The sequence below is a fragment of the Panthera tigris genome, chromosome D3, assembly GCF_018350195.1.
Source record: "Panthera tigris isolate Pti1 chromosome D3, P.tigris_Pti1_mat1.1, whole genome shotgun sequence".
In the NCBI taxonomy this organism is placed as follows: Eukaryota; Metazoa; Chordata; class Mammalia; order Carnivora; family Felidae; genus Panthera; species Panthera tigris.
In genome coordinates, this window is record NC_056671.1 from 26348778 (window position 1) to 26361332 (window position 12555).

Genomic DNA, 12555 nt, shown 5'->3' on the forward strand with positions numbered 1-12555 from the left:
AAATAAAGAAAGAAAATAAACTTGTACAGAAACTTGTACATAGAAACTTGCACACAGATGCTCTCAGAAGCATTATTCATAATTGCCAAAAAAGTGAGGAAGACTCAGGTGTCCACCAGGGAATAAACACATAAAATGGGGGCCCAGCCACACGATGGCATATTACACAGCCATAGAAACGAATCAAGCGCTCCCCAGGCTATGGCGTGGGTGAACCTTGAAAACATGATCCCGAAGCCAGCTGCCAAAGACCACGTATGCTGGGTGATCCCATTTACACAGAATGTCCAGAATAAGCAGATCCGTAGATAACAGAAAGCATGATGGTGGATGCCAAGGGCGGAAGGGGGAGGGGAAAATGGAAAGTGAGTCCAAATGGCTATGAGGTTTCCTTTGGGGCTATTGAAGGCAGTCTGGAACTACACAGTGGTAACCGTGGCGTGATGCTGCAGATGTCCTAAATGTCACTAATGGTGAATTTTAGGTTCTGTGTCTTTTCTCCCCTATGAACTAAAGATTTGAATGGCATCGGTCGTCTGTCCTGGGAGCAGCCTCTTTGCCCGGGGCTGAGCGCCTATCCCTGAGGTCGGTCTAATGCCCTGGGGTTGGCCTCTCCTCTGAGTGGACTATTGGTGTCTGGGCTGCCGAGGCTGGAGTGTACCTGAACAGATGGGCTCCTGGCTGCTCCAGTGGGGCTTGGAGGCGTTAATGCAAGTCAGTGTCTTGGCCCCCTGGAGCTCGTAACCCAGGTGGCAGTGGAAGTGGGCCACCCCACCCGAATGCAGGTCCATCACTGTGACATCCCCATAGTCGGGCCGGCGAGGAAAACTGCAGCTCAGCATGAAGGCTGCGAAGAAACGCAAAGGCAGACAGTCAACTCTCAGAGGGGGGAGAGATGATGCATGTGACCCACCTCCTGGGAGCCAGTTTGAGCTGAGGAGAAAAGATGAGGCCCCTGGGGGGGTGTTTTTGTGACTCCCGTGGATGCAGAGACTGCCAGACTGGCACTTTTTCTAGGCTGCAAGGTCCCCACCCTGCCCCCGGCCCCCCCCCCCCCGCCGAGATCACAGGTTTGGGGTGAAAAATGAGTTCCCACGTCATCTGAGCCCCTCTCCACGTGGACACAGAATGGCCACCTGCTTGGGCAGAGGAGGGGCAGAATGAGCCAGGTAGGGTAGTCCTGCCAGCACGAACACCTTCGGCGTTTGTTAAACATGCAGAGTCTTGGACCGGAACTAGAACGAGCCCCCCCTCAGGAAATGCCAAAGGGTAAGACAGCTTGAAAATAACTGTCCTTGGGGCGCCTGGGTGGCGCAGTCGGTTAAGCGTCCGACTTCAGCCAGGTCACGATCTCACAGTCCGTGAGTTCGAGCCCCGCGTCGGGCTCTGGGCTGATGGCTCAGAGCCTGGAGCCTGCTTCCGATTCTGTGTCTCCCTCTCTCTCTGCCCCTCCCCGGTTCATGCTCTGTCTCTCTCTGTCCCAAAAATAAATAAACGTTAAAAAAAATTTAGAAAATAACTGTCCTGGCCACGTACAGGGTTGGGCTTTGGAGACCAGTGTGAGTGTAAGTTCTTCCTCCATCACTTAGGCACTACGTGACTTGGAGAAAGGGACACAGTGACCTGAACTTGGCTCTCCTCCTCTTTCCAGTGGAGTTGACAACGGTCCCTGCCTCACGGCGGTCGTACGGATTAAACAGGAAACTCTGAGGAAGAGCCTCCTTGACCCAGTGTCTGCTGGGAGTGGCAGAAGGTTCTATGTGGCCATGCTGAGCTCCTCGAATTTCCTAAGAGGGTGTGAAACCCGTCCCAGCCCCTCCCCGGACTGTGGTCTGACCACCCCTGCTGCATAAGATATCCGTAGTCCCAGAACTCCTCTGGGGGATCACATCCAACTCGAGGGCCCCACCAGCTGTTTTTCTCCCCATATTCTGCCATGAACAAAGACCACAGTGCGTAGCCTCAACACCGGAACATGGTCATGCACACTCATCCACCTGTTTCAGAAACATCCAGGGGAAAAGTTCAAAGTGAACCGTTTCTCCAGATGTCTGTCTGGTTCATCTGACGTCACCGTGGATGGTGCCCAGTATCCAGACTCTACTTTCCCGAGCGGATATCTGGGAAGTTACCCAGTGGGAGCTTCTGGCTAAGGGAAGTAATCGGAGGTCATGGGCAGGGCTCAGGACGTGGGGGAATGGGATAGGGAGAGAGAGAGAGCCAGAAGGAAGGGAGAATGGAGGGAGACAAATAAAAGAGGCAAAAGAGAGGGAGGGAAAGAGAAGGAAGGAGGCAGGAAGGGGTAGAGGAGAGCAAGGTGAACCGAAAGCAAGAGAGGAGTCTCAGAGTCTCAGAAACAGGCAAAAAGGAAAGAAAGCAACATTGTCACAGAAAAGAGACAGCAGGACCCCCCCCCCCACCCCGGGGGTTGAGGCTGGTTACCAGAAGCCCACCGACTTGCGTGGGGTTCATTTATCAGATACATGCAGGAGCCAGGAACCTAAATGGGAAACAAAGTGGCTTTGCTTGTTTTCATTAACCTTGAACCGAACCGTGGTGTTTCCTTCAGCCGCGAATGGCGGCGACAAACTGACGTATTTGCGGAACCTGTGACTTCGTCACCGAGAGAAATCGCAGGTATTTTCTTATCATAATAGATATCTTGACATATCTCTTACGTGCCTCAGTACTTTGAAATTACAGTAATTATCAGAACTCCCAAGGGGGATTATTATTTAATGTGGTAATAAAGAAGCACGCAGATTATGATAGCACAGATTAAAACAATATTTTGACAACTGTAATTCAAGATGACTGGTGTCCTTTTTTTTTTTTTAATTGTACAGCTTTTATTTTGTGCTTTTGTTTTTTTATTTTACTTGTTTTTATTTTGTGTTTTTATTTGTTTTATTTTGTGCTTCTTCTGAGTGGGGGTCCAGAGGTTTTATGTAACTGCCAGAGGGACCCCGGGCACATGAGAATTCTTGGTTCCACAGGGAAACTGAGCCAAACAGCTACACCCCATCGGCCTTGCTGTGAGCTTACCCTGGTAGTGCAGTTGAAAGTTCCCGAAGACGTCGTCCTGGAAGGTCCGGAAGTAGACAGAGATGGTGTTGGTGGGGCTTCGAATGACCTGCCCCTCTACCAGGAGAGTCTGGTTGGCTAGGACAGTCAGGGTGGGACCGTCCACCCCGCGGATGGAGAGCAGCTCCCCGTCAGACAGGTTCACACTCTTCACCTGGGCACAGGCAGGGGCAGAGAGAAACCCACTACCAATGTAGCACTCTGAACAGACCCCAGCCAATGCCAACACCGCAGCCCTCGGCCAGCCCCTAGTCAAGGGGACAGACGGGCCCCAAGCCCCAGCCCTGGAAACATTTGGGGCCCTGGAAACATCTAGGCCCCCCGAATATCCCCAAAGGCTGAGGGACCAGAGTAAACCCAAGCTGCAGGGCAGAGGCACTGCAGAGATCTGGAAGGTCCATGGATCAGTCTCAAGAGAGAGGTTGCTGCAGGCTGGCAGCTGAGGGAAGTTCTCCTGGAGATGGTGGGAGGGGGAGGGCAAGGGCTTGATCAGCTTGTGCCTGAAGCCCCATCTCCAGGGAGACAGAATAAGGCATTCCACCAGAATGTAAGCTCCCCACAAAGGCAGGCATTTTTTTCCATTTGCTCAGTGGCCCCAGTGCCTGGAACATAGCACAGAGCAGGGGTTCGATAAATACTTATATAGATCGAATTCATTCTTCCCCTTTCTGCACGAACTGGTAAGTGACGGAGGGAGGGGCTCATTTCTAGGGCATTCTCAGGGCCGCCCTCCTATGCTATAAAATGATGGCTCTAACTCCAGAACTTCCACAAAGAACTGCACACTTGATTTTCCAAGTCCGCTCTCCAGGCTTGGAAGAGAAAGAAGGGGGATAATTTAATTGTGCACAAAGACATTGTATAAGTGGGAGTAGGGGTAGGTGTGGTCTTTGGTCAGCTCCCAGTGCCCGCTCTGGATTTTTGTGCCTCTCCTTTACGCTGGGATCCCAACCCCTCTGCCCCTCATCTGAGCAGGGCAGGCCTCGCCCACGAGCCCTGTCCCTTTCAGATCACACACCTTATTCTTGTTCCCTCTTTGATGAACTCCTACTCATTCGCCAAAGCCCCACTAAAATTGCCCTTCTCTGTGAGACCTTCCCTGATTGCCAAGGAGCCTGGCCCATCCCTCTAGTGTGATTCAACAACATGCCCTATAAATTCCCACCAGAGACCTCTTCAAGTGGCATCCTAATGTCTTCTAAGTGCATCTGTCTCAACCACAAAACGTACTCCTTAAGGGCAGGTACTGCACCTGTTTGCATGCCACCGTATCCCTCGGGGTAAACAGCTGTGATGGGTATACAGTAGGTGCTCCGTGAAGGCATCCTGTGCCTGGTAATCCAGCGTTAGACACAGAGTAAAAGGAGAGGGTCCGCCGAGTACCAGATTCAGATGGATGGCAACCATCGTCCGGTTTATTTTAAGTCCATGAACATTTATTAATTACCTACTGCATGCCACACACTCTGCTAAGCTCTGGGGGCCAAGACCACAGGTCCTGCTGCTGAGGGGCTTACTTTCTGTCCTTCCCATGCAAGTCAGAAAAACCTCCCTCAAGTAAAGTTCTGGTTAGATCACAGCCAACCCAGTTCCGAAACTTTCGCTGGCTCCCTACTGTCCGTTAGAAAAAGGCACACGTCGGGACCTCCCACTTTGGCCTGGATGGGTCTGCCACCACGTGGGACCAGCTTTCTTTCCCAGCCACACCCCCCTCCTCTCCTGGGAGGCAGTGAACTGGACAGTTCCCGCTCCCAGGCACCCCTCCTTGTTCCAGTTTTTAAAAGGGGCTTCTAAAGATGGGGTGGGGGGCGTCATTTGGGGAAGGCCAGGAACTAGGGCGAGGATCACAGGTAACGTGCGCTGTGCTAGGCTCTGGCTGACTGTCCACTGGGCACCGGGCACCGTCCTACTTCTGTCGCCCCGAAAATCTGTGAAGCGGTGGCGTTATCATCTCTATTTTTCTGATGGGGAGACTGAGGCTCAGAGATGTAAAGTCCCTTGCCCAAAGCCACACAGCTTTCATTGGCAGAGCTGGGACTTACACCCAGATGTTTGAGCCCTTCCATTGTTAGTTTCTAGGCAAACGTTTTACCGATCGCATGACCCAGGCGGGGCTCCCCTGTGTGTGTGAGTGTGAGTGTGTGTGTGTGTGTGTGGGTGGGTGCTCGAGAGGGGCAGAGGAGGACTCTCCTGGGTATAATGCCTCACAATTCGTCAACATGTGCCCCTCCTCCGTGTATGCCAAGCTATTCCAGCTGAGCACTGCGTTGGGGACTCCTATTCATTCAACAAAACCCAGCTCAATATGCCCTGGTCAGGGCAAAGAGGGGGCCAAGGGGGCTAGGGGGATACCGGCAAGTCTGGCTCAGATGGCCCTCCGAGCCTTTGCCCGCTGGAAAGGGCAGGCACGGCAGATCGCCCTTCCGCCCTTACCTGGAGCTCCACACCATAGCCAGTGTAGACCATCACGTTGTATGTACACTCCAGGAAGCTGCTGAGGGGCAGTGGCGGGTAGTCACTGGAGTCGATGTACCCCTCAGGATCGGAGAAGCTCACACTGCAGGGAGCTGGAGGAAGGACTTGAATCAGGACACCAAGGGCAGCTCAGGTGGCCGCGGGGTGACAGCGGGGCTCTGGGACAGCCACATTCCCCCGTCCCCACTCCTCCCACTGCTGGTGATTCTCCTTCAGTCCCAGAGTCAACAAGATAAAAAAAACAGCAGTGGCTGACACAGGATGATTGCTTGCTGCGTGCCGCGGGGCGCCCCTCTAAGCAGCGGACAGGGCCGACCCCATTCACCCTTGTGGAGTCAGATATTTCACCCCCATTTTATTTATTTTTAAAAGGGAGAGAGAGGGAGAGTGCGAGCCCCTGCGTGCATGGGTGCGTGCATGCGAGTGGGGGAAGGGCAGGGGGAGAGCGAGCGAGAGAATCCCAAGCAGGTTCTGCGCTGTCAGTGCGGAGCCTGATGTGGGGCTCGATCCCAGGAACCGTGAGATCCAGAGTCGGCCGCCCAGCCCGCTGAGCTACCCAGGCGCCCTTCATCCCCGTTTTGGAGACGCCTGCACCAAAGCTCAGAGCGGGGCAGCGCCTGCACCAGGCTCACACAGGGAGCGGGATTCGAACCCAGAGCTCACACTTCTTTAAAGGGAGGCCACAGTGCACTTGTCCAAGATCCATGTGGACTGCCACTTCTCTGCTTGAAGGCAGAACAGAGGACAGAAGTGAGACCGGAAGGTGGAAATGCATTTTACCAGGTCCCGGAAGTACGTGGAACAGTGAAGGCACTTTGAAAAGGCCGGGGCCTTCTGGGCAGGCGGAGAGATTCGGTTCCCGCTGAAGACAGTTTGAATCCTGCTCTTTGGCGGTGTGTCCTCAGGCAGGTTGTTCGATGTCTCTGCGTCTCAGTTGTCTCATCTTTAGTTAATTTAATTTCTTTCAATGTTTGTTTATTTTTGAGACAGAGAGAGGCGGAGCATGAATGGGGGAGGGGCAGAGAGAGAGAGGGAGACACAGAAGCGGAAGCAGGCTCCAGGCTCTGAGTCATCAGCACAGAGTCCGACGCGGGGCTCGAACCCACGGACCGCGAGATCGTGACCTGAGCTGGACACTCAACCAACTGAGCCACCCAGGCGCCCCTGTCGTCTCGTCTTTAAAATGGGGATATTAATTCCGAGCCACAGGGTCAAGCTCACAGTCAGGGCTCCATTGATGGCAACTGATGGTGGGGCCTGGACTTCCCTGGCCCGCCTCCCACCCCCCCCCACCCCCTGCTCTCACCCAGTGGGTGCCTCCCGGCTGCCACAGGAGGGCTGGAGCGTCTGGGGGCTGCTTACCTGGAGCCTGCTCAGTCGTGATGACCGTGGTGGTGATGATGGTGGACGTCGTGGTCTCCTGGCTCTCCTCGGAGGCTGAGCCGGTCAGTTCGCTCTCACCTTTGTCCACCAAGGTCATGGGACTAGCGTCCTCGGGGGGAGCCTCGTGGGGGTCATCAGGCACGGAGGGCTCCCCAGGGTCTGGCTTCTGGGGGAGCGTGTGGGCCACGTAGGGCCGCGAGGTGAAGGGGGAGATCTGCAGGGGCGCGGGCGTCGTGGGGTCCGCACCTGCCTTCCGGTCCAGCCACAGTGGCTCCTCGGAGGCTGCGGGCTCGGGGTCCCCCGGTGGGCGGGGCTTCTCCGTGGCGGAGGAGAGGAGCCCCGGGCCGGAGGATGCCGGCTGGGACAGAGCCTTCTGGACGGCTGCGGCGGAGGTGGCCTTGGGCCGCAGCTGCTTCCTGGCCGAGTTCACCTGCTTGAGAGAAGGCAGCCTCTTCCCGGAGGGGAGGGCGCGCTTGGTGGCGGCCTCCTCGGGCAGCGCTGTGGACAGAGCGGCGGAGGGGGCTGTCCCTTGCAGCCTCGGCTCGCTGAGATCTTCCCCTGACTGCGCTGGATTCGGAGGGGCCGTCGTCGCTCTCTCTTCGCGGCTCCCTTTGCTCAGACTGCTGCTCTCTAGTGCTCCCGAGGGCAGAAGGGAAGCACCCGAAGGGCCAGCGTCTCCTTCCTGGGCCACATCTGGGGAAGAGGAGAAAAGACGCCTGTTAGCTTGGGGCCGGGGATGGGGGTTAGCTCCTCCGCCTCCTGAGTTGGGGGCCTAAGGTGGTGGCCCAGAGCTTGCCAAGTCCCCCCACAGATATGGGGGCTGCCTTCTTCCCTGTCTCCTGACTCTCCCTTCCTCTCCTTTCCTCTCTCTCCTGCTCCCTTCTTTTCTTCCTTTGGCTGACAATGGAGACTTAGGGTTGATCCTGCCAGGCCCGAGCTAAGCATTAGGGTTACAGAAAGCAGGGGCGTAAGAGTCTCACACACTAGTTGTGTAATGTACTGGGAGGGGTAATAGGAAAGGAGAAATGGTCACATTTGGTGCGATAGATGCTTAGAAAGACATAAAGCTTTGCATGCTAATAGGGCAGAAAGAACAGGCCTCTAACTCAGTCTGTGGGGCAGGACCACTATGTACAGTTGGGCAGCTTGTTCACTGCACAAGGATGTGCCATGAAGGATGAGTGGGGGTTGTAACAAACCCACACTCTTTTCTCCAAGCCCTGTGCCCTGGTTCAAGGCTATATTGTACTGGATTGAGGAGGCAGGGGGGACTTTTTTTTTTTTTTTTTTTTTTTTACACTAAATAATTAAAAACTGACCTTGTGGGAGACACAGAAAGAGTTGAAGATTTTGAATCATGAGATGGGTTCGGAGCAGGAAGACCGTGGAGGCCTGGCACAAAAGAGGACTATGATGGGGAGCAGATGGTGACTAGAGAGGAAGCTGGAGACATGGGGTGGCTGGGGCCAGACCGTGGTGGGCAGTGTATACCCTGCTGATAACTTTCTGTGATTTATTTTTGCCTTGAATGCAAACCCACTTAGTAATTTTAAACAGGGGCTGGCCCTGGCAGCCGTTTGGCAGATTCATGTCTGAAATCCACTGCATTTACCCGAGACCCACTTCTGTCCATTGCAAGCTGGCGCCTGGCTCTAACCTCTCTGGGCCTCAGTGTCCCCAGCTGTAAAATGGGGCGATGGCTTCCTGTGCCCCAGGACCGTCACTGTTCAGTAGGTTGAAGCATGTAAAGCACACAGGCACGCATGGACGGATGGGTGCCTCGCCCACGGTGAGCTCCTAGCACGTGCCAGCTGCTGTCACTGTCTTACTGCTGTCACTCCGATGGCACCCTTCGGTAGGAAACCAGAGCAGCCGGAACATTACCGATGACGATCTCAACATAGAGAGGGATTACACCCTGGGAGAGGAGCCCCAGGATGATAGCTGTCCGGACACTCCCTCAGCCACAGTCTCTGGGCCCTTAAGCATTGTCATTTAAATGTATTTCCGCACAGCCTTTGGAAAGGCTCATTTGCTTTCACGGTGTCAGCGGCTGTGGCTCAATCTGTATAGACTGCCAGTTTGCAACTCTCATCGACAAATGTCCCTGTTGTGTAACATTGATCACCAGCCAGCGTGCATCCCGGGCTCACAGTCGCAGGGCAGGAACTGGCCTGGGGACGGGAGGACAGGGTACGCGGGTGACCTGAGGGCAGATCAAGGTCGTTCAGGGCCAGGCAGGTTTCCTGGTCCAAGGTGGGAAGCATCAAGGCTTCCGAGTTAGGCCTGGATCCGAATCCTGCCTTCAACAGTCCCTAGCTACCCGAGCCTGGACAAATCCACTCAAGCCTCTTCTGGGTGATAGAGCTTCCCCACCTGCCTCATAGGATTAGATCAGACGTGGGTCGGCTCAAGAGCTGTGCTTTTCCATGTTCGAGGTCGCTTTTATCACCGGACTGGTATCGGCCATCTCTGCAGACCGCGCAATGGGAAAAAAGTGAAGGGGCAAAAAGAGAGGAAGGTGGGGGTCAGGACGCCTGGCTCCCAAGCACCAACTGTGGTTCCATGTGCAGAGCTTGGCTGCATCCCGAGGTCGGGGGGTCCAGAGGGCGCTGCTCTCTTGGCCGCTGCTCCCTAGCATAATTGTGTGGCTTTCGTGGTCTCTTCCATTTTCTCTGTCTGTGTCAAATGGGCAACCAGACCAGGTCAGACTTGTCAGGGCGTCCAGCCCTGACTCCGTTGATCTGGGGAATGATCAGGTAATTGGCAATTATTCTTAGAGCCTTTTGCTAATCTTGCTACAAAGGGCAGGGTGAGTGCTTCGATCCTGACACTGGCTTGTGACTTTTCTTGGCTCCCGTGGCTGTATTCGTTTCTGCCAGTCCCGTCACACAAAAAAAATGTCCCCTCGATTATAAGTGAGGGAGGTGAGAGAGGAGAAGGAGAGGTGGTGACAGAAGACACAAAGCCCATCGGTGTGCCTTGGCCGTAATGATAGTGAAATTTTAACATTTTATTATTTATTTATTTTTAAATATTTATTTATTTTGAAAGAGAGAGAGAGAAAACGGGGGAGGGGTGGAGAGAGAGGGAGACAGAGGATCCGAAGCGGGCTCTGTCCTGACACAGCGAGCCCCATGTGGGGCTCAAACTCATGAACCATGAGAGCATGACTTGAGCCGAAGTCTCTTAGGCCCTGAAGTCTCGGGCCCTTAGGTGACGGAGCCACCCCAGGCCCCAATATCATTTATTTTTGATTGCTTTGTTGAGTGCTGAACGTGCCGGGCATGTGCTACATGCTTTTGACCCATTACCTCATTTTATTCTTTCTCGACCTCATTGGGGACAAATTATTCCTCTTGTACGGATGAGCTGTGGGATACTAAGTTAACTTTGGAAGGTCATACGGCAAAGCCGGGTTTCAAACCTCGGTTTTCCTGATGCCGAAGACCGTGCTAGCAGCTGTCTTAGGAATTATGGGGTAGGACGGGGCACCTGGGTGGGTCAGTTGGTTAAGCGTCCAGGTCACGATCTCACGGTTTGTGAGTTCAAGGCCTGCTTGGGATTCTGTCTCTCCCTCTCTCTGCCCCTGCTCCCTTATGCTCTCTCTCTCTCTCAAAATAAGTAAATAAAGTTAAAAAAATTTTTAAAGTAGAATTATGGGGTATTGTTATTCTCCTCTCCTCAGCTTGAAGTGGCCTCCCCCTCCAAAGACCACCCCCCAACTTTCAGTGTTTTGCCTCCCTGCTGGGTGGGCTAGAGTGTTTTTCAAATCTCCCAAATGATGCCTTCACTGCTCAATGTTTTCCGTGTTAAAATATGCATTTGTTGGGGTGCCTGGGTAGCTCAGTGGGTTAAGCATCTAACTTCGGCTCAGGTCATGATCTCACAGTTTGTGAGTTCAAGCCCCATGTCCAGCTCTGTGCCGACAGCTCAGAGCCTGGAGCCTGCTTCCCATTCTGTGTCTCCCTCTCTCTCTGCCCCTCCTCTGCTCATGCTCTGTCTCTCTCTCTGTCAAAAATAAACATTAAAAAAAATATATGTATGCATTTGTTAGTCTCCCCTGCCAGACCCATGACATCTGAATCTCCAGGGGCGGGGCTTGAAAGTGAAGGATCGAAAAGCCCCTCCCGTGACTCTTATCAGAGGTATCAGAAAAGCTCCTTCTGGAACCTGTGATCTCGCCTGACTTTCTACACCTTCCTTGTTAGTTCTGCCTTCGAGGTGCTGGAAGTTTCAGTTGCCAGGAACCCGGGGTGTGGGTTTGGGCCGCAGGTCGTGACTCTTTCGGAGGCCCGCGCCCTCCCCTGGCCACCCCAGCCCGTCTAGATCCAACAGAGCCAACAAGAGAAGAGGGGAACACAAGAGAACGTCCATAATTGGCTTCCTCCCCACAGCCCCTGCACCCAGCTTGGGAGTGCCCGCGGTAAAACTAGAGCTAACCACGGCAATAAGTAGGCATTTTAGGAAGTAAGTCTGGCCGGGCTGAGTCAGCTCTTTCCCACTGAAAATCTCACTGCCAAGGGGAGCTGCGTCTCCACCAGGTAAATTCACCTCCCTTCCCCACTGTTGCCTCCTTCTCAGAGTTCACACGGTGGGATCTTGCTGGCCGGCTCTAAACTCAAGGCCACGTTCAAGACCGACGACTGTGTATCTGTGGTCTGCCACGGATGCAGCCTGAAGGCCTTGTTCTTGGCCGAGACACTGGCCAGGGGAGTTACACGTGAAAACAGGTCCCAGCAGGAGCGAGTCAAAATGGGGTTCCGGGGCCTTGGAGATCCAGAGACTTCCTCACTTGCGGTCCACTAGGCTGGCTTTCCCCGGGCGCCCCATGACCCCCGGATTAAACTGACTCCTCTTTCTCTGAGCACTTGCGATCTTCAATCAGCCGAGTCACATCGGGCGGATTCTTACTCTACCGTGGGCATTCCATGCTGCCCATCTGTTAATGAGCCACAGCACTGGTGCCAACTTTCTCTGCTGGCTGATCGGACAAGAGAGTCGACGCTCTAGGGTATGGTCCCCGCACTCAAGGAAGACAGACACACACGGGCAACCGAGGACGGATGTCCGACAGAAGAGACAGAGCTGTAATTAAGTGCATACTGATGCCGCTCTCCTGTCTCCAGACAGAGCGAAGGTCGCCGAAGACGAGGAAGCATTTGTTCCTCCGCCGAAGATGCGGAGGGAGCGCCCCCCTCCCTCTCTCTCTCTCCAACTTTGATGGGGAGAAGGGAAGATTAGACTACGAAGCGTCCCATTAAAGCCGAAAACGCACAGCGCGCTCTGCAGCTGGAGGTTTGGAGGCTAGACGCCCGGGAATGACTAGCGACAGCCTATGGCCACGCGTGGGCACCAAGTGATGGAGCGGGAGGTACAGGAAACCACAGCTGGGGAGCGCGTCTGCTCTAATGTGCGGGGAAAAGAGCAAGACGTAAAATTCAATGGCGTGTGTGGAAACAGCCGGAACGACCAGCGACAACAAACTGCAATGCGGAGCTGGTTTTTTGGTTTTTTTTTTTTTTTTTTTTTTTGCTTTGTTTTGTTTTACTTTAAACCCTACCAGACTTCACCGTTTTTAGTTTTTAAATTAATTGTTTTAGCACCCAGTGG

At 54.0% G+C, this 12555-nt stretch overlaps 1 protein-coding gene across 1 annotated transcript in view; it reads right to left on the reverse strand.

The window, feature by feature from the left end:
• The window catches only part of SEZ6L (seizure related 6 homolog like), a 71211-nt gene extending 59436 nt beyond the window's left edge, over positions 1 to 11775 (reverse strand). Inside the window, exons 1-7 of the mRNA XM_042961552.1 lie at positions 11738 to 11775; positions 11536 to 11646; positions 9096 to 9148; positions 6922 to 7635; positions 5518 to 5651; positions 3046 to 3238; positions 662 to 847 (exon numbers count right to left, since the gene is read on the reverse strand). Coding sequence (XP_042817486.1) covers positions 662 to 847; positions 3046 to 3238; positions 5518 to 5651; positions 6922 to 7635; positions 9096 to 9148; positions 11536 to 11646; positions 11738 to 11775 — 1429 coding nt within the window. The remainder of the gene's footprint in view (positions 1 to 661; positions 848 to 3045; positions 3239 to 5517; positions 5652 to 6921; positions 7636 to 9095; positions 9149 to 11535; positions 11647 to 11737) is intronic.
• Between the last annotated feature and the right edge of the window lie 780 nt (positions 11776 to 12555).